This window comes from Micropterus dolomieu, linkage group LG17 (genome assembly GCF_021292245.1).
Source record: "Micropterus dolomieu isolate WLL.071019.BEF.003 ecotype Adirondacks linkage group LG17, ASM2129224v1, whole genome shotgun sequence".
In the NCBI taxonomy this organism is placed as follows: domain Eukaryota; kingdom Metazoa; phylum Chordata; class Actinopteri; order Centrarchiformes; family Centrarchidae; genus Micropterus; species Micropterus dolomieu.
In genome coordinates, this window is record NC_060166.1 from 35,053,785 (window position 1) to 35,080,358 (window position 26,574).

The following is a 26,574-nucleotide window of genomic DNA, read 5'->3' on the forward strand; positions in this document are numbered from 1 at the left end:
GGCATTTTGGACCACCTCTTGAGGAGGTCCGTAGTCCATCTCTAATGCCTCATAGTTGCATTTACACTTGACTCGTTCCATTTTGAATCCATTAAGTATTTTATCCATCTAAAGGCTGGAACATACCTCTACAGACTGCATGTTGGCAAATGTGCACAGGGGACATCAGAGACATTCATGTGGCTGGTGTTAATACTTTCACAAATATGTTAATGTTTTTTTCTCTTATGAAATAATTCAATAATAATCATTTCAATGGCTCAGTGGTATTTGTGCTTTATTGGTTCTGCTGGAGCTTTTACATAATTCAACAAACCCAACTTTAACATAGCTTCTAACTGGTTTGTCTTGAAAAATGGGCAGAGGACAAATACCATGTAAAGAAGTAGGGGGGGGAAATAAGCCTTCAGGATGCATCATAAAATCTTAACTGATCAGGCTCTTAACCAGTTGCAAGTGATGGTGTATTGTGTAAAACTAAATACTGAAGCAATGTTTTGGCTATTCAACAAGCATTTCAGATTTTCTGTGAGGACAGCGGGAATAAAAATATTCAGTGCAGGAGGAGATAGTAGAGACTGCACTGTATTTAAAATGCAATGACATGCACTTGTGTGTGTGTGTGTCGGAGAGGGTTAATGTATGCACTGATGGTTTTGTGTGTGAGAGTTCCAGTAAACGTGGCTGCAGAGGCTGACATGGCATTTCCAGGAAGTGCTGACATTTAATGGCAACTGTCTCTTAAGGTGTGTGTGTGTGTGTGTGTGTGTGTGTGTGTGTGTGTGTGTGAGTCTCTGTACATGAACATGTTTTGATATTAATTGTGATGGGGGGGTGATATCGTTAGATCAGTGATCAGATAGTGTGTGTGTGTGCTGTTTTGACTATTGATTGGCCTCTTGTGTCTTTTGAAATGCCCATATGACTAATGGACACATTAGGAGAGCAAACACAAACACATTCATAAACAAATTCTTCTATGGTTACTGGGCCGTCCTCAGATATCAGGTTTTGAAGTCTGCTACTGAGCTGTTGTGATGAAGACATGAGAGGATAAAATATGAACTGAGCGATTCTCCATTTTTAAAGGTACACTAATAAATATTTTTGATCAAATTAATCTGTAATTTAAAACACACAGAATTATCACCTGGCGTCTCTGCAGTTTCCCGCAGTTCATATGAGTGTTTTTTATCATAAATGTTCATCAACCTCGTTTCCATCAACAGCCGGCCGCTCGTGTTCAGTAGAGATGTCTCGAGTCGATCCTAACAATCAGAAATGTTTTGATACCCACTGTCTTCTACCTGCTCAGCACTCAAACAACGTAAAAGCCCTCAGCAGTTAATAGAGACCAAAGAAGAGCTAAAAGGAGAGTGAATATTAGACTCTAATGTTGCTGCTGGTAGTGGAAATGAGCAACTGTCATCTTGAAATATTTACCATAACTATTTTAAATGGTGGTAATATGTCAGATGTTGTGTTTACATGTTGTTATGCTGTGTTGTTGGACGTAAATAACAATTAGATTCAGAGCTGCAGAGAGTCTCAGTTTCTCTGGCTGACGCTTCAGAGAAATGTGGGTCAGAGAAACTGTTCAGACATGATTCACTATGATGGGGAGCAGAGAACATAGGAGAGGCGCTCACAGACTCGCTATTATCGACACTGATATCTTTGAGCACTTTATTTTATTTCCATTTTACTGTAAATTTATGTTATTGTCATGTCTGGTTTTTTTTTTTTTATTGTTAAACTCGATAAAGATTTTTTTTTTTTTTTTAAAGAGAGGCTGAGTGAGGGAGACAAAGGGTGAAATGACGTTAGGTCAGAGTAGACGGAGAGAAGAAGAAAACATGGTTAAGACCAAATTGGTGGAAACTGACTTTAGTTTAGAAAGATGGAAAGGGAGAGATGGGTGAAGCAAAAAAAGGGCAATTGGACTTTATGGAAGATCCTCAAAGACCTTTCGCCTTAGAAGAGGCTTCTTCAGTTCTGACTGACTGGCAGGGAGTCCCAGCTATTTAACCTCTTTGGGGTCGTTATCAAGGTGATGGATACCGCTTGGTTCGTTACTGCTCCTGGATGTTTCAATGACTAGGGCTGCAACTAACGATTAATTTCATTAGAGTTTAATCTGTCGGTCATTTTCATGATTAATCGATTAGTTATATGGTCTATAAAGTGTCTGATTGAAATTTTTTTTCATTTTCTGTGTTTTCCAAAGGCCAAGAGGACGCCACTCAAAAGTCTTGTTTTGTCCACAACCCAAATATTTTCAGTTTACTGTCATAGAGGAGTAAATAAACCAGAAAATATAGAAGCGGAAGTCTGAAAATCTCAACTTATTTTCTTTAAAAAATTATTAACAGATTATGAAGAATGTTGGCGATTAATTTAATAGTTGACAATTATCGACTAATTGTTGCAGCTCTAGAAACAACAGTCATTGTGGTCATTAGAGTGATATGTAGCTAATTATTGATATTGTCACGTGAAGCCAAATGTCAGTGTTTGTTCAGTCTCCTGGGAAGAGATGAAAGGACAGCATTGTAAGTGGGGATAAGTTCCATCTTTGCCATAATTCCCTGTTGAGAGATGGTCTCTCTATTCTGGTGTAAATAGCTACTTTGACTCCCCTTTCAAACCATCTGTTCTCCCTGTCATTGAAAGAGTGTGTGTGTCCCTTTATCCTTCAGATGTAGGCAAACTGCTGAGTCTGAAGGAGTTGGCCCTTCTGTGTTGAGTCATGCGTTTGTGTAGTGATTGTAGTGCAGTCCTCACTGCATGGGACAGCATCCACCAGATGACTCTTCTTGTGTTTGGATTCTGTATGTGGTGTTTGTTGAAAATCCTCCAGAGTTTCGCTGATAATCCAGACACATAGGGAATCACAATCTTCGAGGATCTTCAACCACGTCCAGTTGCACCCCCTCTTGGGTAACTGTGACCTGGATGACTAAGAATCTTCACAGACATAAGGCAGCGAGGAAAGGGAGAGGAAGAGAAGCATAGAGGAGGAGATGAAAACTTAGAAAGTTGTCAGGTAGGAAATGGATTGGTCGGCCATGGCGGCTCCAACAATTTGTGACTCACCGAGACACAGTGTAATCATCCTGTGTGTGTGTGTGTGTGTGTGTGTGTGTGTGTGTGTGTGTGTGTTGTAATTCTAGATATCATATTTGGTCTCTGACACTGTGATATTTTCTCATCAGTCAGACAGTCCCACACATGAACATGAACTGTGTGTCTATCTCTGCACAGTAAACAAAGACTGTTGCTTTGTGTTGTTTGATGTTGTTGATCCTTGGTTGCTGTGCTGCTTTTTGTCAGGTTGTATTTGATGCAGCAGCTTTTCAAATGAATAGGTTTGCGTTATAAGACACAAGTTCTTATCCTGTGTCCCTTTTTTGTTGAACAAGCTACACATGCTTTTATTTCTTCTCGTTTAGACTACTGTAATGCACGTTATATCGGTATAAATCACAACGCACTTTCACGCTTACAGTTAGTCCAAAATTCTGCAGCACGTCTTTTAACAGGAACCAAAAAGCTTCCTGTTCGTTTTAGGATTGATTTTAAGATTTTGTTTGTTTTTAAAGCTGTGAATGGACTGGCCCCAACATATATCTCGGACCTCATCCAAATTTATACGCCAGCGCGGTCACTGAGGTCAGAGGGCCAGCTCCAGCTTGCGGTCCCCATGACAAGACTTAAAACTCGGGGGGGACAGGGCCTTTTCTGTGGTTGGACCTAAGTCCGAACAGCCACTACACATTTTTATTCTTTGGCTTTTAACTCCGCGTGAGTTGTGTGGTCCTCTGATGTCTTTTATTGTTTTACTGTATTTTAGTATTTAAACCTGATGCTCTTATTTTGTTTTTATAAAATTTTATATTAATTGTTTTGTATGTTTGAGTCTTCTGTGCAGCACTTTGGTAACTTTGTGTTTGTAAAATGTGCTATAGAAATAAAGTGGAATGGATTATATGCTAAATGTGTATCAAAGAAATAATTTAGTGTGAAATATGATTTATGGTGACTAGCTAACCCCGACCATCATTTACTGTAAAGTTACAGGTTTTTTTTCCACGCCCAAGTCCTGCCTGACTGCGCTGTGATTGACTAGTACGCGTTACTTCGACATGTCTTTGTGATTGGATGCTAGCAGCAGGATGATAGAGATGCTTGGTGCTGCTTCGGCTGTGACTTATTGCCTTAATTTCCTAGTATTTTTCATAGATCATTATTACAAAACACAATCACAATAAGCTATTCTGATTAATTAACTTACTGCACTGACACTGATACTTCTGAGGGCCATATGTTAAGATAATAAACATAGCCCATTTTGCCCATTTTCTTATCTTACACAGTTCTGTAACACTTTGTTTTTGTCAAAGACAACACATGGTTAATGATTGAATTTAATATATTCACTGAGTAAAGTAACGACTTATCCAATCACAGCCACTGTTATTTTGGTGTAGCTCTAGTCTTTTTGGATGCTGATTTGTGTGCTTATACCATGGGCAAGTAGTCTATGTAGTTAAATGGTCTTTTTGTCTGTTTTCATTGTGTTTCTTGTTGCTATAAGTTGGGAGTCCACGCAGGGTGTTTTATTTTGAAAATTGATTCTTTATTCCTGTCCAGTTCGATCTGTGCTGTGCAGCTTGACTCGGCTTTCGTTAAAAATAGACTAGCCGCGTATTTTCTTTGGAGCGTAGCGGAGAGCTGATTCTGGGATGCTTCTGAAACACGCTGCGGCTCGTCTGGTGATCTGATTGCGATCAGCTCCGCGCTCTGTGGAACCACATGTGCAACACTACTCCTGTCAGTGATGGCACAAAATTATGATGAAGGGTCAAAGGTCTGGGGGAAACGAGTAGGGTTTAGTGCCTTTAGAAAAAGATGGCTGCATCTTGTTTTAATCACATAGTCTTTGTCTAGTTAGGAAAACCCTCTGACTTTTGTGGAGCTTGTTTAGTCATCCTTTTAAGGTCTGTGTGTAGCAGACAGTGTGTGGGTTTGTTTGATAACAGGGCTCTGCTGAAACTGACAGCGGTGTCTGAATATGAGACCTCTGCTGTCGTGTGTGTGCGTGAGTGTTAAAGACAAAGATTTATAATGTTACTGTGAGGTTCTTTTTAAAGAAGCTATTTTAGGACGTAAAGGTGGTTTAAGGCTGTGATTCAGTTTCAGTAATTATGTGTGTGTGTGTGTGTGTGTTTTAGATCAATAGACAACAAAGGGGCAATCACTTCCATGTAAACAGTGATTGTTTGTATGTGTGACGCCACATAGTGTGTGTGTGTGTCTTTTTACCCAGCAGACACAATAAACAGCTGTGTGTCTTTGTGTGCTCAGGGTTTTAAGTTTAGTTATCAAAGTATCTCTATGTGCATGTGTTTGAGTGTGTGTGTGTTTGCTGTAATTCCCGTATTTCCTAGTTCCTCATGTGATTCACCTTGTGACATCATGCTGTGTCACATCTCCTTCTATGGGAGGCAGGGTTGGTCAAAAGGCTTTTGGTACCTTGCACTCTCAGTCACTCTGCTTTTTAACTTTCAGTCGGGCCAACATTTTCTCTTCATACAGAGTTGTTTCTTTCCTTTTTAAATTGTTGTTTCTTTCTGGATCAACTTGAAGCTGTAAACGTGTCTCTCTCTCTCTGCTAAGGTAAGATCTACCTGCTGCCTTGTGAGGGGAAATTAATTTGTTAAGGTTGAATCTGTGAGGTGAACACTTCATCTCTACTTTTCACCCTTTTAGTTTTAATCTCCTTAAAGGTTTAGGCACAGAAGGAAGCTGTCTCTGCTTGCTTTTCTGTCTATTCTTCTTTCTAGTCTATGTAAACAGTGTTTATTGTATTTTAGCTCTCATCTTGTTTGCTTCTGAAAAAGTGATGGTCATTTCTCTGCTTATAACTTATAACTTTAGCATGAAGCCTAACTCCCCTTGCCTAAGGACAGTAGTACATCTGCTAATAAATTATAGTAATTGCTTCCAGTCACCTGAAGGAGACGTTTATTCATTTATTTTAAATCTTCCTGTTAATTTTTTCATGTGGTGGAAGGGATCATGTGCATGGTGCTATTACACCCCTGTAAACAGAGCAGTTGCTGATCAAAGCTCAGTAGGAGGTTTTACCATTGATGTAAACTGTTCACACATTGGTGAAGTTTTATGAGAATAAACTCCCCGACATATAGAAAGAGACAGCTGGTAGTTAATTTGGTTGATTGGAACTCCAACTACACAGACACAAGCTTTCTGTAAGTTTTCTTAGTGGTCTTTTAGTCTTGTGCAGTTACATGATATCCTCAAGTCTTGGAAAATAACCTTTGATGATGTTATTAGAAGTTATTTTTGCTTTGTAAGCCTTAAAGAATGCTACAGTACTAAGTTGCATTATGGGAAATGTAGGATCCAGTGTTTATAGAGCTCGACCCACACTAGGGACTAAAAGTCAGGATATCTCAGGTGTTTTCTAACCTATAGTTTGTTTGCTCTGATCTAAATGAGTGGATCAGCCTGTAAACATTTTCCCCTTGGTTCAGTTTCTTTTCACACTAAAAGCCACATGAGAACGTTGACTCTTCTCATTGGTTAGATGTGCAAGGCGCGGGAGCAAGAAAGTGAACACAGGAAGGTACTGACGAAGCTCCTATCTGCACAAATAACAAGAATGTACTTTCTTTGCTTGTCCAGGTCAGACCTTCATTCCCTCCCTGACTAGCTTGGTTGAAAAAAAAAAAGTATTATTGTGGGCATTCAGGAAATACCAGTATATCTTACAAATGTTTGGTTTTACTGGAAGATAGCAGACCGACCTGTGGCAAGAGGAAACTCATGAATACCAGAATAGATCTGGTTCTGCTGACTTGTGCATCATGGGAAAATCTCAGAGTTCAGAGGAGTAATGTCATGAAACCATGGTACAGGTTACCTGTGCACATTAAAGGTACTTTAACCTGGATTTTGGTCAACTGCTGAAAACTTCTGCAGGGACCAGTCCGTCAAAATAATCTTGACAAATCTTCATGGGGATTAATAGATTTATGAATCATCAACATCTCTTGTGTGTGTGTGTGTGTGTGTGTGTATTGTGTACCTCTAACCCAAATAGATTGTCCTCATGTGACTCTGTCCACTGGAGCATTTAGCAGAGCAGGTTACCTTGCAGTCTGTGATAGTGTGTATTTTTATGTAAGGGTGGTGTTATAAAACCAGTCATTAAAATGTCCCCTGTTTGCCCGCCTTATGTTGTACTTACCCAAGTGTGTGTGTGTGTGTGTGTGTGTGTGTGTGTGTGTGTGTGCTTTGAGCACGTGTGTCATCTTCTCACAACATTTAGGTCTGAGTCAGTGGACACGCATACGCACACACACACACACACACCATGGTTTAGTCAGCTAAGTGTTTGTAGATCAAACAGGCCTCTCTGAGCAAATGGAAACTCTTAGTTTGATCTTTCCTTCTTTCTGCAGCTTCGACTTTAAGTTTCTGATAAAGAAAACAAAATAATATGTGTATTTCATATCATTTGTGCTATAAAATAACTAATAATAATAATAACTAATGTATTTGAATTTACAGATTAATATTCAACCAACTTTGTACCAATATCCTTAATATCCTTATTTTTGAGAGAGGGTTTTTCTTGATGCATGATGGCATGAAAAGCTGCCGAAACAGATGTTAGTTATTAGGAAATTTAATTGTGAATGCTAACAAAGTCGACATAGCTGCTAATAATGCTGACATTAATTGATTAGTCAAAACCCAACAATTGATTCCTGGTTAAAGTTATTTATTAAAGGTGGGATATACGATTCTGGAGAAATCTAATTCCAGGACAAATACTAGTGGCGGGCCGAAATGTGTTTTTCAATTGCAGATGCAGATATTCTCTCAAAATGCCAGATAATGGCCTGATTAATCAGTAACATTTAACTTTAAAATAAGCTGAATGTCTGGGGGCAACTTTACCTGACACACAAATCATGGCTGGAACAGCTGGAATAGTGTTGGGTGGCGGGGTGCGGGCACTTTAAGTCCAAACACCGGATTTTTTTCAGCGTACACACACGGACAGCTTGCGGACCTTGAGGCAATATTAACTGAAATGTGGAAAATTTCTTGTATTGGATTATAATCGCTTACTACACTTGAAAGTGCAAGTAATTCTACAGTCTTAATAAGTCATCTGAGGGAGACACTTTTGTTTTTACATATTCCAAAAAATAATCAGTAATGTTATTAGCAGCACTTATTTCCATATGGGAAATGTTTTTGTTTTTTTTGTTTTTTATCAGTTAGTCCTTATTTTAACTGCTGAATGTTCTTCTGTGATTGGTAGATTTTCTTGCCGCTCACCCTGCCTCCTCTGTTTGGTGTGTCTCTGTGCAGGAGCAGCCGGCTGCAGCCTAGCTGAAGATGTCTGATAATGGGGAGGTCGAGGACAAGCCCCCAGCTCCGCCCATGAGGAACACTAGCACCATGATTGGCTCCAGCAACAAGGATCCCGCCCCCCTCAACCACGGCTCCAAGCCCCTCCCACCAAACCCAGAAGACAAGAAGAAGAAAGACCGCTCGATCCGATTCATCCTAACCGGAGGAGGCGATAAGAGTGAGTCCTGAGATGACTGTGTGACAGCGTGTGTGTGATCGTTTTCCTTGAGCAAAGCATTTCGACTCATTTATTAACAGTGTGTAAACATACATAGGATGGTTTTAAAAATAATAAACTATTGCATCACTTATTTGAACGGTATTTCTGGCATACCTAACATCCAGCTACGGGGGATGAAAAGTAATTCAGCCACAAAATAACCTTGAACATCCTTAGTAGAAATTATTGTTTGTTTTTTTAGCATTTTGTGGGAGAAGATTGCAGCGAAACTGAAACCATAAAATTATGTGATGGTAGAAGTGTTTACATATAGAAGAGACATCTGAGAGTATTAAATGCCAGAACCTGAACAAGTGAACTTATTTGTATCTTACCGGATGGCTGGGTACAGAAGTGCTCTTCAGCAAGTTTAATTGGCCGTGGTTTTACATAGTCCTCTTCATAGAAGTGATCACTGCAAAGGCAGAGTTGTCTCAATGCTCCATCTTGAGTGTTTATGTCTTGATTTAGTGCATGTAGCCACAGCTTTTGCTGCCGACCCTGTACACAGCAGTACACAGGTTCACTGACTGTGGATAAGCACTTTATACAGCTCCACTTCTGAACCAAAATTCAGGAGCTTTTACTTATAAGCACATAAACCTGTGTTTGGTTGGGCCAACACATGTTGATCTGGGTTTAATTTGTTGGTTTAATGTGGGTCTGACACTGCTTTGCTTTGGTGTTAAGCCATGCTAACTCTAAAAGTCTAACACTGTGGGTCCTCCTCTGAAATGAAAGGTGTAACTCGTTATGAGGCCTTGGTTGTCTTCAGATTCACCTTATTGAACTCCTCCACCACTCTCCCCTCTCCTCCAAGTGCATCCAGCTCAGCATGTTTGGTCTCCAAGTGGCACAGGTTGCATTGCTATCATAACGTAGTACTTTACAAACCACACACTGAGGCTGCGGTGAGTCATTTGAGCCCCTTTATACTTGTATAAAAGTTTAGGGTACTGTTCATCATATTTCCGATGTTTTGGTTGAGCTCCTGTACTTTTAGGCTGTGATCCTCCTGGAATAGAAAACTTGCTTATTTTTTCTTGAATCTTAATTGCCTCCATGAGCTGTATGTCACAGACCTGCCCTTAACTCTCAAGGGAGGCACATCTCACATCTTGAATGAGCCTCTGCTCTAATGGTTATTATATAACTGATACAGTATTGTTTAATCCTTGTAGCACAAATTGGCAGCAACCTTTAGCCTTCTGAGCCATAAATATTCTTTTTCTGAGCTACACAGAAACAATAAATACAGTTTAAAATATCAGCTGTTGGATTAACTGTCATTTAAGTGGCCAAAAGACAAAAACAATCCTTTTTTTAACAGCAGTGTTATATCAACAAGTACAGGCAGATACAGACGTGGACAAAATTGTTGGTACCCTTCCGTTAATGTCATTGAAAAACTTCAATGGTCTCTGAAATAACTTGAAACTGACAAAAGTAATAATAAATAAAAATTTACAGAAAATTTACTGACGGAAATCAGATTTTGCTTCTGAATTGTGGGTCAAGAGAATCATTTAAAAAAACAAACTAATGAAACTGGCCTGGACAAAAATGATGGTACCCCTAGAAAAGATTAGGACTGGGATATAAAACAATAATGATAATTATCACAGTATAATCTTCCTCAATGTCAAGATAATAAATGTTCAGTATATCGTCAATAAATATTTGGTTTAATTAATTTGAATCACAAACAAATTAGCACTTAATATTTCTATTAAAATATTTATTATTATTATAAAAAGATTTACTAATAATTGTTAAAAAAAGATTTTATCATAATAGTTTTGAATGTTTTACCTCAGATTTGTTAAGTGATCCACTGTTTGGCATCAAGTGTTTGTCACATTCTGACCATAAAGAAAAGTTTAACCACACAATTAACCATCTAGTTTCTTCAATTTTCACTAAGGAGCCAAAATCAGCCTTTAAACTTGAAAGAAATAATGATTTGAAATATATCGTGATAATTATCAATATTGAATTATATGAAATGTTTTTATCGTGATAACATTTTTGGCCATATTGCCCAGCCCTAGAAAAGTTTGGAAATAAGATGGGGACATTTTAAACTAAGGTGTGTCCTGCAATTAGCATCACAGGTGTCTTCAAACTTGTAATCAGTCTGTCTGCCTATTTAAATGGTGAAAAGTAGTCACTGTGCTGTTTGGTATCACGTATACTGAGTATGGACCACAGAAAGCTAAGGAGAGAGCTGTTTCAGGAGGTTAGAAAGTAAATTATAGACAAGCATGTTAAAGGTAAAGGCTATAAGACCATCTCTAAGTGTCACACTCTGCCGGACAGCCATTCTTTGTGTTGCACTTTTTAGTTAGTATTTTCCTTATAGTATGTTGGGTTTTGGGGGTCTGTCTTGTCTGTCGTCTAGTGTTTGTTAACCCTTGTCATGTCTGTTACCCCAGTGATCCCTCTGCATGTCTGTCTCTGTTTTCCCCTGCTCTCTCTCCCTGCCTGTGCCTCATTAGTCTCATGTCTTTCACCTGTGTTGCTCCCGCCCTGCTCGTTAGTCCCTGTGTGTGTATATATACCTGGTGTTTCTGTCTTGTCCTTGTCGGGTCATTGTTTATTGTCACCCAGTGTTGCAGTTTGTTCTCGTGTCTTCAGCCTTACTCGCCGTGTCTCCCTGTTACCCTGCTCATTTTTGGATTCTGGTTTTCACCCTTTTGGATTTCTGTTGGACAGCCTTTGTTTTTGGACTCAGTCAATCAGCCACTCTGTTTGTAAGTGTGCTCGTCTTTTGTTTGCTTATTAAAACCCTTCTGAACTGTTCCTGCTGGCTTTCGTGTCCTGCATCTGGGTCCTCCAACCTACTACCTGCTTCACCATACAAATCCGTGACACTAAGCAGCTTGATGTTCCTTTGACTTCAGTTTCACATATTATTCAGAGGTTTAAGGTCCACGGGACTGTAGCCAAACTGATAACAAATGGAAGAGTAGAATAATACGCATGGTAACCAATGAGCCTATAACAACTTCCACAGACATTAGAGGTGAACTCCAAGGTCAAGCTACATCACTGTGAGATCGCAACGTCGTTGTTTGAGCCAAAGGGTACTTAATGGAGGACACCACTGTTGAATGCAAATCATAAAAAAGACTGAAAATTGTAAAAATGGATATTGACAAGCCACAAAGCTTCTGGGAGAATGTCCTTTGGACAGATGAGACAAAACTGGAGCCGTTTGGCAAGTCACACCAGCTCTATGTTCGCAGACGCAAAAATTAAGAATACAAAGAATATAACACTGTACCTACTGTAAAACATGGAAAAGGCTCATTATGTTTTGGGGCTGCTTTGCTGCATCTGGCACATGCCAGGGTGTCTTGAATCTGTACAGGGTACAATGAAATCTCAAGACTATCAAGGCAATCTGTAGCGATGTGCTCAGCTTGGTCTCAGTCGCAGGTCATGGGTCCTCCAACAGGATAATGACCCAAAACACAGCTAAAAACACCCAAGAATGGCTAAAAGGAAAACACTGGACTATTCTGCGCCCTGATCCTATTGAACATCTGTGATTGAACAGCTGAAACATGAAGGGGTGGGAATCACCAGAGGCCCCACGATACGATATTATCACGATATTTATGTTGCGATTCGATTTTATTGTGATTTTAAATATATTGAGATATATTGCAATTTATTACCTTTCTCCAACTTCCAATTAGGGCCCTAAAGTCAACATCTGTTTATCTAAAAAGATACATTTCTCTATATGGTCCTGTTAAGTTTTCTAGTGGACTAAAAAAGCAATAGATTTTTATTATTCTAGCACCAAAAAGTTAAAACTCCCATCTGCAAAAATCAAATTAATCATCATTTTCAAAATCACTCCAGTTACAGCCAGTCATTTTTTAAACAGTGCTATTTCTCCAGGCGTTGTTAAAAATCACACCAGTGGCTGAGAAATGGTCGATCAATAGTCAGTAAACACATCCAAAGCTCCTCGGTGTGTCTGCTTCCACTTCTCACAGCCTCCCTCAGTGTATTAGAGCAGGCTGGCCTTATTGTGTCAAAACTGCTATCAGACGCTCTGCAGCAGATTTCAGCTGGCTGTACCTTCTCTGAACTACAGCTCATATCAACCATTAGAGCAGTTGATACGTTAACAGTGAACAAGCATGCCTTTGTTCGCATGTCAAAGTGCAGCTAAGCCAAAGGCCAACTGAGGGCTGACAGAGTAGCCTGATGAAAGCTAGTAAAATTATAACTGTGAAGCAGGATGGTGATGAGGAAGAGTGTGCCAGCTCAGCAAAACATCCTGGATGAAATGAGGTAAAAGACAAATATTGTAATTGTAGTGTGAAAGCTGCACCCAGTGTCTCAGCTTCTCAGTGTGTTTAATCTCGGCCCTGCTCGTGTCAGTGCTGGTGGGAGACAAGCTCTCTCCCATAATGTCTAATAATAGTAATGCAGTATCAAAATGGAGTCCCCCATAAAGAAGTTTCATTCAAGTGGCTGCCGGCAGACATTTATATTTCACTGAAGCATCTTAACATACCTGTTGTTTTGTCACAGATTTTTTTTATTTATTTTTTGGGGGGTCCTTCCTCAAAAAAATAATAGAACAATTAAAGCTATAATAAGCTTTTGGTATCCCAACCTCAACATTAATTTAAAATGCACAACCACAGCCCTTATGTAAACTTACAGTAGCTCAGAATCTGGATTTTGTTTTTATGTTTAATTGATTCCAGCCAAATGTAAAGACAACAATGTCATGATTTGTCTCTCAAAAAAACTTGTTTGATCTGTTCTTTACAAAAATATTGTATATCATAAAACTTCAATTAATAGCAGAGTAATAAATAGCCGCCTGTTCCGTCTCCTGGCCTGGTGTGGGAACACATTTTGACAAATAAACGCAGGTCTCCATTAAACTCCTGGTCTGGTTTTGATAGAAGTTCTTTGGATGTATAAAACCTCTTAAACCCTACGGGGTCGCTTGCTTTAGCTGTTTCTAAGCTGCTTAGGTTGTGCATACAAATATTAATGTTTAAACGTATGATCAATATGTCGGTTAGATTCTCCAGAATTCAATCGTTCAGTTCATTTAATCGAAACAACAAGCCCAAAGTCTAATTCCGGTGTAGGCATTGTACAAGAGATGAAATAGAAAAAGTGCAGACTCCCGTCCGAATGTGTACGCTCCTTGTTTATTATTCCTTTACTCTGTAAGGGTCCACCGAAAGTCCGGGCTATTAATCAAAGTTTTATGGTAATCTAATGCACACCTGTAAGACAAGTGCATAGGAAAATAAAATCCAAATGAATGGAAAAAGCTGTCAACACCTGAACACTGTCACCTTGTTAAACTTTATTTAACAAAGTTACATTTTGGTCATCGAGGTGTCTCTGAAACATAGCTTTATTTTAAGAAATGCTGTATAAGCCGCTAATTTGTTTTTTTTGGTCATGTTTTCCAGAAGTGATTGGATAATTTAAAGTAGGATGTTAAAATATATATATATATATATATATATATATATATATATGATACCAAGACAATATGGTAAACATGTCAGTGTCACTGAATTACAGTTATTAATTGAGGAAACATAAATGTACAATTATTTATGCTTAATTAACAGTTGTCTACAGAAACCAAAGCGGATATCGGTGACACAGGCCTCTAGTCGTCTTTACAACACACATGACAAAAGGTTTACTTGGCAGAATTCAAATTCTGTCCAGTCAGTCTACTGATTCAGTTGGAAAAGCCAGAACATTCAATAAAACATGCAGCGTTTCCCGCAATAGATGTTATATAAAAAACATTATCATGTTAGCAGTGTTATTCTGCTCATGGAGACAGATTAGTTTGGCCTTGTTGTGTCCGTTCAGAGAGCAGATACACTCAGTCATAATCTCCTAATAACCAGGAAATTATTCCTGTTGCATCATCCTCCATACAGGAGTCCTTTCCCGCACAGCGCAGGTGCAGTACACACCTGCTCTTTCATACTTCACATATATTTCCATACTTCAAAATTATAATAAAATGTCTAGTTTTGTACACTTATTGTGAATGATTGCTGTTATTGCTAACTTTACATTACATACACATACTGTAGATTGTTTTTCCTGTAAAAGCCACTTCGTTGCCGTTTTTTCCATTAACATTACTCAGTTTTCCATTGCAGGTAGTACCCAGAGATGGTACCCCTCAATGTAGCTGGTCGTCATAGCAACGCCACACACAACTCCCGCAACGTAATATTCAATGCGACCCACAAACAGCTGTCACTTGATTTAAGTTAAAGAGTTTCAGCGTTCCTCAGTATGTAAAGACAGATAAGCGGTATGAAAACCTTCCAGCTGTGTTTTCCTCTGCAGTTGTTGCTGCAGCGGTCTGTGTGACGGCGGGAGCAGAGGGCTCTGTGAGCGGGCGGCTGACCGACCTTATGAGCTCCTCCCGCGGGTTGCCGCAGGCTTCCCCCACCGCCACTCGCGGAGCTCCTCAATTCTGAAAACTTTAAAGCGCATTTTTGTTCCGCCATCACTTCTCGTAAAACTGTCAATATTCGAAATCTACACAGCTGATTTCTCAACTCAAAACTTCTCAGAAGTGGATTTAGTGATGAAATAACGTATGATGACGCAGTGCATAGTGACGATTCTCTGATCGTTCAGTAGTCTGCTGTGTTTTCACGTCACATTTTAGTATCGTCTCAGCTCGCTTGGAACCTCGATGGAGGTGAAAAAAGTACCTGGTATCAGAATCAGAAGGAGCTTTATTGCCAAGTAATGTTTAACACATACGAAAATTTGTTTTGGTGATAAGGGGCTACACGTAGATAAACATACAGTTAACTTAAATAAATGTAGAAATATATAAATATGGAATAGACAATGCAAGTTTATATAAGAATATTAAAAAGAATAGAGAAAAAGCAGGTACAGGTACAACTTTTCCACAAAGGAAACCCATATAAAGGCGAGTAGAGTCGAGGTGACTGGAGCTGGTGCCATGCAGTGGAAAAGGGGCACGTGTTTCACCAGTTGAAATGCTTTTAATGTGAAGCAGCAGCAGTAGAAATTGTTGGGTTAGCATTAGCAGTAACTTAACCATGGTTGAAGGAGAGTGAACAGGAAAAAGGCTGAAATCAATGAGATAACGTAATAAACAGTGCAGTGTGTCGGTAGGCAAACTGAATCCTGCTGAATCCTGAAAGACTGACTCAGACAGTGACAATATAAATCACTATATAAAACAATGCTGGAGTGTTAATTCAAAAATGTGTTGGTAGTCCATTTGACCTGACCTTTGATCTCTTTTACATGTCTCACATCAAATGGCTGGCCCGCTTTAGACAATACTTACATTCATTTACTGACACACTTTCACTCGTTTCTGTTGTGACTGCTACTGTCCAGAGAGAAACTATCTGTCAGCCAGAAGACAGTAGAAAATTAAATCAGTTTATCTATATTTATTGGCAGATACATCAATGAGTATGAGTGATTTACTTACTGGTAACTAATTACTGTTTTCATTTAGGACAAACTGGCACATGTTTTTTTTTCTTTTGTATTTAATTTGTTGTTTTTATTTGTTGATGTTACCAAAACAGCTTTTTACAGCTATCAATATATGCAGCTACTGAGCTGTATGTTGTCGAGAGATAAATCTACAAGCATCCTGACAGTGCTCGTCCTTCCTCATGTTGAGACTTAGACGTCTGGGAGACAGATTGGCAACCAAAAATATTTTTAATAAGCTTTTTTGTCCAGTATCAATCAGGATATTAAACAAAAATAATTGAGCCATAATTCTTGCTTCACAGTTTGGGAAATGCTGTCTGTATGTGTTCATTATGGAGATAGCTTTTTCTGCAATCTTCTCGTCTAACTCTCCAGGAAGGGAATTTCAAAATATTGCATTTAAGTATTTGGTTTGTATAATTTTTCTTTGAATTAAACTTATTTTCCCAGTGTTTTTGTTGCTATCTTTGTTCTGTATGTTGCATGTTGAGCAGGACACCAACACCCTCTTCCAGCTGCCGTCCTTTATTAAAACATTCTGCTGTATGTTTCTGGAGAACAAACACAGAACAACACATTTTTGTTAAAAAAAATAAACAAACTACCTCACTGTATGCTTCCGCACACTGGGACAAATTACCCAGGATGCTTTGTGAGAAGCTGGTAGTCCTGTATCATTGTCAGTCATCCCAGGGGCGATTGCTGTCTGTGACTCTCAGTGGAGTTATGATTTCCCAGAGGATCCCCTCACATGTTCCAACATTGTCGGATTCTGTCTGCATTTTTTCCCTCGCTCGATATTTTTCTTTCCATTCTCATTTTCCTCTTTCTCCCTAATATTTCCTTGAGCTTTCCCTCTCTGTCCGCCTCTGTATTTCTTCCTCTTTTTCATTTTACTATTTCTATCTCTTTCCAGGAATTTTAATGAACCTGGATCTCTTTGCACCCCTTCTTTAAGGGGGTATTTTAAAAGATGTTGCATTTAGGATTTTCTGTTACAGTCGGTTTAATTATTAAAGTGGTACAACGGGCATCTCTGCTACTCTTCTGCAGCCTCTCAGAGCCTCTCTGAACAGCTAGTTTTCACTCCTAAAATTTTAATATAAGGGAAGTTCATTCTTGGATAATCCTGTGTCCTTATGGTTGAAAACTAGGAGTATAATTAAAGAAGTATAATCTAGCATACAAACACCACATCATTTTATTACTGTGTTCAGGTTTCCTGAGACAGTCTAAAATGTCTTTAAATAAACTTTCTGTTTTTTTTCTTTCAGCCTATAAGAAGAAGGAGCGTCCAGAGATTTCTCTGCCATCTGATTTTGAACACACCATCCATGTCGGCTTTGATGCGGTTACCGGCGAGTTTACTGTAAGTGTGTATGTGTGATGGTGTGTGTTTGTTCCCTTGTGTGTAATAACACTAAGTTTACTGAAAGCAACCGCAGTGTGCGTATGAGGAGTGTGTTTGTGCGTCTGGTAAGTTTACATCAATTTTTAATTGCTCACCAAAGGACCCACGTTCATTGTTGCATGCAAGTGTGTATAAATGTGTGTGTGTGTGTGTGTCTCTGTCTGTTTGCTGCACACACACTTGGCAAATGAACCTTTTTAAATAATCACATTAGACAAAGACGCCTTGTTTAGCTGACTCACTTGATCCGCCTGACCAAGCTCTTTTAGCTGTGTGTGTTCACTAAGCTACTCTTTCCTTTTCTGTAATCTGGAACAAGTTCCTGCTTCTCAATTATACACACATCTATATGCATATGAACATTTGTAACTCAAATTAACAGAAGATAAATATAATTCAGTGAGTAAACAACAGTCGAGCCGCACACAGAGACTTCGGATAGATGGATGACATGATGGTTTACCATTATGGAAAGATGAGACATTAATAGAGTGGCATGATGGAGAGTGTGTGATGGACTGACCCAGACAGAGAGAGCTGGGAAACAAGGAGATGTGACCCAGTTATGTGACTGAAGTACAAATATGACAAGACTGCCTTGTTAGGAATCTGTAGAAAGCCTGTGTGCGTGTACATTATGTATGTGTGTCTTCCTTACTACTGAATCTTGCTGTATTATTTTTCATCATAACGCAGCAGTAATGTGCCTTCGACACAGCCCATAAATAAGGACAAAATACATAGTGCACATGGAATAAAAAAATAAAACAGTTTGTGTGTGTGTGTATAGGGCATGCCGGAGCAGTGGGCCCGGCTCCTGCAGACGTCCAACATCACCAAGCTGGAGCAGAAGAAGAATCCTCAGGCCGTCCTCGATGTGTTAAAGTTCTACGACTCAAAAGAAACGGGCAACAGCCAGAAATACATGAGCTTCACAGGTACACACAGACACGCACACGTGCATATCCTGCTCCTCCACCTTGTTGTTTTGTCAATAATTTTTCATCGTGTTGTTTCCCTGCAGATAAAAACACAGACGCCTACAGCTCCTCCACCACAACGGTAAGACTACTGTCACAACTTTTTCTGTGTCCTGTGTCCCTCATAGAGACGGCTCTATGAGGAAGGTTTCATTGCGTAATTCAGTTGCAATGATTGGCAGCAGCCACCCCTGAGTTTATTTAAGGGATGCACCGAAATGAAAATTCTTGGCTGAAGCCAAAACCAATTTTTTTTTTTTTTACCATTGCATAAATTAAATAGTAATAATATGCTTTTTACTCAGTGTTTCCCATAGAATTTGGTGAGACTATGGTGGGTTGGTCTGAGGCCCGAGAGGGTCCGGTAAAGTAAATTACATGTGTCCATTTACTTTGAATGGACACATTTAATGTTTTATACCTTCTGTGAATATAATCCATCCATCCATCCATCGTCAACCGTTTATCCTGCGTACAGGGTCGCGGGGGGCTGGAGCCAATCCCAGCTGGCATCGAGCGAAAGGCGGGGTACATCCTGGACAGGTCGCCAGTCCATCGCAGGGCCACACATAGACAGACAACCACTCAAATTCAAATCTAAGGGCAAGTTAGACACACCAATTAATCTAGCCTGCATGTCTTTGGACAGTGGGAGGAAGCCGGAGCACCCGGAGAGAACCCACGGTCACGGGGGGAGAACATGCAAACTCCACACAGAAAGGCCGGGGCAAATGGGGTTTGAACCCACGACCTTCTTGCTGTCAGGCGACAGTGCTAACCAGTTAATATTATTTCCATCCTGTATAGACACCTTATTTTGAAAACCGGATGTTGTTACGTGTGTATCCTCTCGCTAAATTCATAAAGGCTGACCCAATTTGATAAATAATGTTGTATGTGGTTCTCGTATCGCATAACATGAAGACTTCACGGTCTCTCTTCAGGTAGGAGTCTCATACTGCAACACTTGTCTTTGTAAAGAGACAAACTCACAAGGTAAAGTCGCTAACCTGCCTGTCGGCTTGCTCTGGTCCGTTTCAGTGGATTGACCATCTAGGTGCGGCTAACTTAATCGCCTTCTCACAAACGAGTGACAGAAACACTCAGCAGGTCAGACCATTTGTTGCTTTTTCTAAGAAGTCAGCCACAGATGGAGTAAATGTGCTAGAAGACAATTCAGCAGAACAGCGTCTTTCTCGGACACTAAAATGCTTCCACACTGCCGACATGTCAACGTTATTGTTTGGTAAATTTTATTCGGTCGTTTGACTTATTAGGCCAAACACTGAAAGTGCTTATTTTGATATTTTCAGCCAGTTTATTTCGGTGGCCGAACATTCGGTGCATCCCTAGTTTAGTTGAATCTGCTAATAATAGTTTACGAAATTGTAAATATTGTATGTAGTAAATGTGGCCTCGAGGTAAAAACAGTCACTATATTTATTCCCAAACTATACAGCCTACCAGCAGAGTCCAATCCTCATAAAGTTTATCAACATAAATGATAATTCTGGTATATTTACCAATTGATAAGAGCCCAGGATATTTATTTATCATTGATATTTTCATAAACTGACACTGAAAGTCTTCACTGGGATTGCATTTATCACTGTATTTTTTTGTGTTATTATACATGATTCAACCTTCCTGCATATTATTACATTCTTAAATGCATCATCGTGTTTTAGGTTGCTTTTGGAACTTTTTCTTTTAAGGACAACCTTAAAGCACAGAAGAAGAAGAAAGTCTTAACTTGACAAAGAAAACAAACAAATGCACAGTAAGATTTAAACATCTAAAAACTGAATCAACTCTAAACGTATACAATAATGAAATGATTAAAGTGTAACTAAAACTAACACACTTAGTTATCAAGAGACTAAAACTAAGTGCTAAAAAAACTAAATTGCTCAAAATTGAATGTCATGTCTGGATCCCCCCACTGGTAATTGGTGCTTATGTTTTTACCAGTTCTTACCATCCAACGTTTTAATCAAGACATTTGATATTTTGAATTTTTGAAGTGTAAACAAAATTGAGGTTAAATTTGTGAGGAGACTATGTTGAAGGGAAGTGGAGTCTGGCTGTAGTTTGTCAGGGTAACAAGCAATGAAAAGATTAAGAGAGGAAGGAAGGAGATCTGCAGTGTGACACGGTGCGGAGATTAAAAGAGGGAGTGGAGGAGATGAGGTTTAATCTACCGTTTGACAAGACAGACCAAAGAGCATGAGATTGGGTGTGGGCGCAGAGAGAGAGAGAGAGTAATACATTTGAAAATGTTGAAAGAGGTTGAAGACATCGTGTTGAGGTGCAGGAGTCTGGTTGTCTGACCTCTAATTTGATTATAGCACATAATATCTCTGAAACTGAACTTATTTGGGTGATTTATTATCAGATGACTAATATACATGATGAAGGGTTATGTTTTATATCAACTGAAGCTTAACTCATAGATACTGAAACTACTGTAAATGATGTACTCTCTGCACAGAACAGGATAAGTACTGAAAGACAGTGAAAGCAATCAGGACATTATGTAGAATACGCTTTTTTTTGTACCAAGAATTGGAGAGGAAGATACCACTGTCCTATCTGAACCATGAACAGTAATGACCGACCGGGAAAATTCATGTGAATGCCCACTAAAATTCTGAAAGTCTGAATGTTGACCAGTTGTTGACGTCATATACGTAAGAAACATGGCGGGCAACATGGTTGATGGTTAGAAATGTTTAAATAATGGTGCAAAATATGCAAAATGTTATTAAGTTATAAAGGTTAGTTTTCTGTCCATGTAGTGTGAAGAAGTTTAATTAGGAAAGTTATTTATTTTCTGGTACTGTACTGGTGCAGTAACAAATCTGGGACAAAAAAATAACTTTGTAATAGAAAGCTTCAAACTGTTCCATCATAGTTGGATGACTATGATAATGCTAATCCAACACACAGCCTATTTACAGTAGCATAGCATCCATGTTATTTCCACATTCTGACCTAGAGCACAGGAACACACCAAAGTCGGAAGAACGACTTCCCAACTCGCGAACTGGGACCATCATAGGAGCACATGAATGCAGCACAAATACTGTATGAAGCAACGGTCAGTAGCTGGTTAGCTTAGTTTAGCACAACCCTAATAGGTTGCTGCTCAAGAAACAATCCAGTACAAAACTTTGTATGTAATGTGAGCTTTAGAGCTGCTGGTGGGTGTCTTTTGTTGCCTCTGGACGGACACAGGCTAGCTGCTTCCTCGCGTTGTTTATACTAAGCTAAGCTGATCAGTTGCTAGCTGTAGCTTTACCATACAGACATAGTGATATCAATTATTCCTTTTAAAAGGATTATATAATTTTTCTGCTTTCTGTTTTGATAAATTATTGGGGGGAAGACTACTTTCTTTTATTCCATATTCATGTATTTTATGTATTTATAGTATGTTCTAGCTTAAAAGGACACAGGTATTTTACCTGGTATGTTTGAGTGCACACTTTTTGATTGGCCATTTCCAATTCAGGACCAACTACAGTGTATTGCTGGATGACAGACTTGTGTGGCAACACACACACACACACACACACACACACAGCTCCAAACATATCAGTTCTAATTAAAATAAATGAGGAAGCTTTGTTTTGCCGCCGCACAAGTGTTGTCTGAAAGGTGCCAACAAACAAAACTATGAAGGTGACCAAGAGAAGGAGGGAGGAGGAAGTGATGATGATGCCTCTCCTAGAGGTGCCCTCCTCTTCCTCTCTCTCTCTCTGCATTGTGAATCAGCATCTTTTTCCTCCTTTCACCATTTTCCTGTCTCTGCAGCTTGGCCACCAGCCGAGCATCAGACTAGAGATAGAGCAGAGAAGAAGAGAGGGATGGAGAGGAGGATGTGTCACTAGTGGCATCAGAAGCCAGACACGACTAGAGCTTTCGGACATCCGCAGCGATGCCGAGAGGAGGGCGAGAGAAGGGAGTTAAAAAAGGGTGGAAAGACAGAGAGGGAAGCGAGAAATACAGAAGGTTAAATTCAGAGAAAAAGTAAGCGGGAAAGAAGAGTTAAAGACTGGGAGGATAACTTCTCTGCAGGATGAGATGATGAAGCAGTAGAGGAAGCAATGATGGGTCTGGTATCGCTGTTGGCTCATATGACGATGATGTCACTGAAGCTCCGCCCTCTCTCCCCATGTGACATCACACAGAGCTCCAAGGCCGTGTCAGAGACGCCCGCCATAGCAACTGTATCTGAAGACGACGACGAAGACGAGGCCGAGCCCCCGCCGGTGATCGCCCCCCGACCAGAACACACCAAATCAGTAAGGAGACCCACGCTCTTTCTGTACTTGTGAAGACCCTCATTAACAAATGCACCCCCTCACCCTTAGCCCCTAACTACCAAAACTCTAACCTCGCCTTAACCTAATTCTAACCTTAACCTTAAAACCAGGTCTTAACCTTCAAACAGTCCGTTTTAAAACTGAAATGGGTCATCACAAATAAGCTCACATTCACATCCTTCTATTGCTGCTCAGTATGAGGCCGATACGTCTGCCCGTCAAGCCTCGTCATTTGAGGCTTTATATCATCTTAGAGGAAAATGTACGTGTGCAACAAATTTCTTGAAAACTAGAAACATCTTTAAAAGTCTTACAGAAGATCGTTTGTGTATATGAGTTAAAGTTGAGGTTATAAAATGCAAAGGAGTTGAAGTGCAGCTAAGTGTTTTGAAGTCTAGTGAAATGTGAGAGCAAAGGTGCACAGGAGGGACAGCTAGAAAACAAAAATGCAAGTGCTGATACTTGTGTAGTTAATTGTTGTAATCAGTCTAATTATATAAGATATTTAATGCAAATTATGGAAAAACAAGAGAAGGTTAGAACAAACAGCCCCATTCGGTTGCATTTCTCTAGGGGAGGATGGGTGATGTTAGCCTCTGAACCCAGTAATAATACTAATAATTTATCATGTTTTTCAGTGGAACCTGTAATTTAAGTGCCAATTGAAGAGACCGTTTCCAATTCAAAAGTTTATGTCTAATGTTTTATACAAAGGCTATGTTTACTTTCGCTGAATGTAATAGCTCAGCGCTGTGGTGGAAATCTGAAAATACGATTGAGCACAAGCTTGTCTTTATTGGTTTTAGTTATGCTTTTACAAAAGGATCAGTGCAGAGCGTTCAGCAACTCATTGATGAAGAAGCTGTTTTGTCTTTATAATCAATTAGGCACATGCAAGGAAACAACTGAGGTTAAGAAAAGTTGTTAACAGATAGGTCTAGGTCAGTAAAGCAGTCCTACAGTAAATTTTTTTTTTTTTTTTTACTGTAAAAGCAGCCGAATTGACATTAGTGTGCAGCTGGCTGTGTTTTATAATTCAATTTAAGCTTAATAATTTCTAGTAATGAACGCTAAAATAGGTTACTTATCATTTTCTATTACATAACCAGCTTCCGTAATTAGTGCCAGTATTTTTCAGTTATTTTTGGGGAAAGTTATGCCTTCATGAAACAACTGACAGTAGAGAGATGACAGAAAATGATTGGAGTGGAAATATACACAACAAAGGTCCCACCGGACATCAGCTTGGGAATCTCTTTAAAACAGTTACAGCAAAAACTGAATATTATACACTTTATGCAAGGAGGATTTACTGCAGGACTGCTGTATTAGACTGCATTAGTTTTAGCTTTTAGTATCTAATAATGAACTGGAAGAAACCAGTTTTGACATCAGTCTTAAAGAACGATTGAAAACAAAACAAACATATATTCAAGTGTGCAGCAAAGTAGAATTTTCATCTTGGATTAATGTGCTGTTTATTTTTTGTTCTGTCTAGAAAATGTTAGAAAACTGTGAAAAAATCTCAAAGGTGCGATCTTCTAATGTCTGAAATCCAAACAAGTTCAGTTTACTGTTATATAAGACGAAGAAAAGAATCAAATCTACGCAGTTGTGAAGCTGAAACTGAAAAACGAGTCAAACTTTTAATAGATTATTAAAATAGTAAATTTTCTATCGAACGAAGAATCGTTTAATTGTTTTGGCTCTAAATGTTGAATACGTCTTTTAATCCTCTCATGGGAAATGGGAAATAGAGCTTTTGCTACAAAAGATTATATTACTGTTTAAACTTTTAAACTAATATTAATGATAAACTTTTGTATTTCTGTCACAATATTCTGATCATCTCGTCCTTTATATGCTTTATCCCTTCCAAACACACACACACAGTTTCTCACATTAGCAAACAACTTCACAAGTTCCTTTTTTATGTCCTTTCTCTCACACACACACACACACACACACACACACACACACACACACACACACACACACACACACACACACACAGTTTCTCACATTAGCAAACAACTTCACAAGTTCCTTTTTTATGTCCTTTCTCACACACACACAAACACACACATTGTTGCTCCTCTGTCAGACAGGTTGGCGGTTGACAGGCTGCTTCCATGGCGCCACCGCCGTTACCACAGTGACGAGTCTGGTGCACCTGACTGGAGCGCCCACCATCACATACTCACACCAACAGACACACACACACTGTCGCCTTTCGTCTTTTCATCCCGACAGTCTGAAAGCGGAGCAGGACTCAAACACTCACTTTGACTGCATCAGCATTTTTATTACCTACTGACGCTCACAAGCTTATATATTATGAGCCATAACATTGTCTAGCAAGATGGACTATTCACTTAATATTTTCTCTAATATTTTCACTTATGTTATTCTTTCAGATATACACTCGCTCAGTGATCGAGCCGCTCCCTCCTCCTCCAACCAAAGATGCTGCGACCTCCCCCATCTCTCAGCCAATGGCTGCCGCCGCAGCCGTCACCCCTGCCCCACCTGCAGAAGGAGCTCCCAGTAGCCCTCCCACTGCCAGCCCCGCCCCTGGGCCTTCTGTGCCCCGCCCCCAGGACAAAACCAGGAAGAAGAAGATGTCGGACGAGGAGATCCTGGAGAAACTACGTAAGGCTCATTCATACACTCAAATGCACTCTCAAACACGCAGAATTGATAGGAAAAGCTCACCTCATACCTTTCTAAAATGCTCAGATTATCTTTATATAGATGTGCTTTGCATTGTTTTTATATAACGTATATTCTATATTATACATATTTATATCACAGAAGAAATTTTTGAAGTCATTTTCCCTTTAAAAATCATATTACCAGTAGTTTAAATTGCATAAACGCAGGAACAAGCACACTATATGGCTGAAAGTATGTGGACATGCCTTTGTGGACTTTTAGTCTAGGTTGTTTTATATGGTTTGGCTGTAGGGAAATCTTAATGCTGCAGCTTTCAGTGTGCTTCAAACTTTGTGGCATCAGTTTGTGTTTGTCCATTTCCTGTTTCAACATGACAGTGGCACCGTGCACAAAGCAGCCCCATAAAGAAATGGTTTTCCCAGTTTCTCAACCATCATCACTGTTAGACCTCACTAATGCTCTGGTGTCTGAAAGGGAGACAATCCCTGCAGGAGGTTCAACATCTGGTGGAAAGACTGAAACCAGAAGAGAAATGTTCAGCTCCCACATGTGGGTGTGTAATGTTTGGGTGTTCACATACTTTTGTACATATAGTGTATGTAATGATGTATGAAAGTGAGCAGTGAGAATGAATGTAACGATGATCATCCACACCACCGAGTCTTAAGGTTAGTTAGCACGAGTTACCTTTTAGCTTCAGAGAACAATTCAGTGAGAGGCTGTGAACCTCTTTCTCTGAAAAACTACGTTTGTGTGGTAAAAAGGGGGAAAATGAAGCACTGCTCAGATTTCACGTGTAGAAATAATATCTGCAGGTCCCCTCTGGAAAATATATCTGAAGCTGAGCGAAGCAGTGGCTCCACTTGGAACAAAGTTAAACTGTCCTAAGGCTGATGTCAAAGTCCAAGATGCTCCACTGATAAATGCAAAACCTTTATAAGGACATAAGGAGATTAAAACCAGTGAGCTGTGACCACTTACGAG

General features: G+C 39.5%; 1 protein-coding gene across 5 annotated transcripts in view; it reads left to right on the top strand.

The window, feature by feature from the left end:
• pak1 (p21 protein (Cdc42/Rac)-activated kinase 1) overlaps positions 1–26,574 on the top strand; it is a 77,710-nt gene that overhangs the window by 32,299 nt on the left and 18,837 nt on the right. For 4 of the 5 annotated variants that reach the window (XM_046073900.1, XM_046073899.1, XM_046073901.1 and 1 more), the window contains 6 exons: positions 8,413–8,632; positions 17,470–17,564; positions 18,397–18,544; positions 18,631–18,668; positions 22,780–22,893; positions 25,332–25,566. In XM_046073900.1, the coding sequence (XP_045929856.1) occupies positions 8,440–8,632; positions 17,470–17,564; positions 18,397–18,544; positions 18,631–18,668; positions 22,780–22,893; positions 25,332–25,566 (823 nt within the window). In that variant the 5' untranslated portion in view covers positions 8,413–8,439. Of the gene's footprint in view, positions 1–8,412; positions 8,633–9,509; positions 9,586–17,469; positions 17,565–18,396; positions 18,545–18,630; positions 18,669–22,779; positions 22,894–25,331; positions 25,567–26,574 lie in introns of those variants that run through there. The other variant, XM_046073903.1, reaches the window with a different exon arrangement.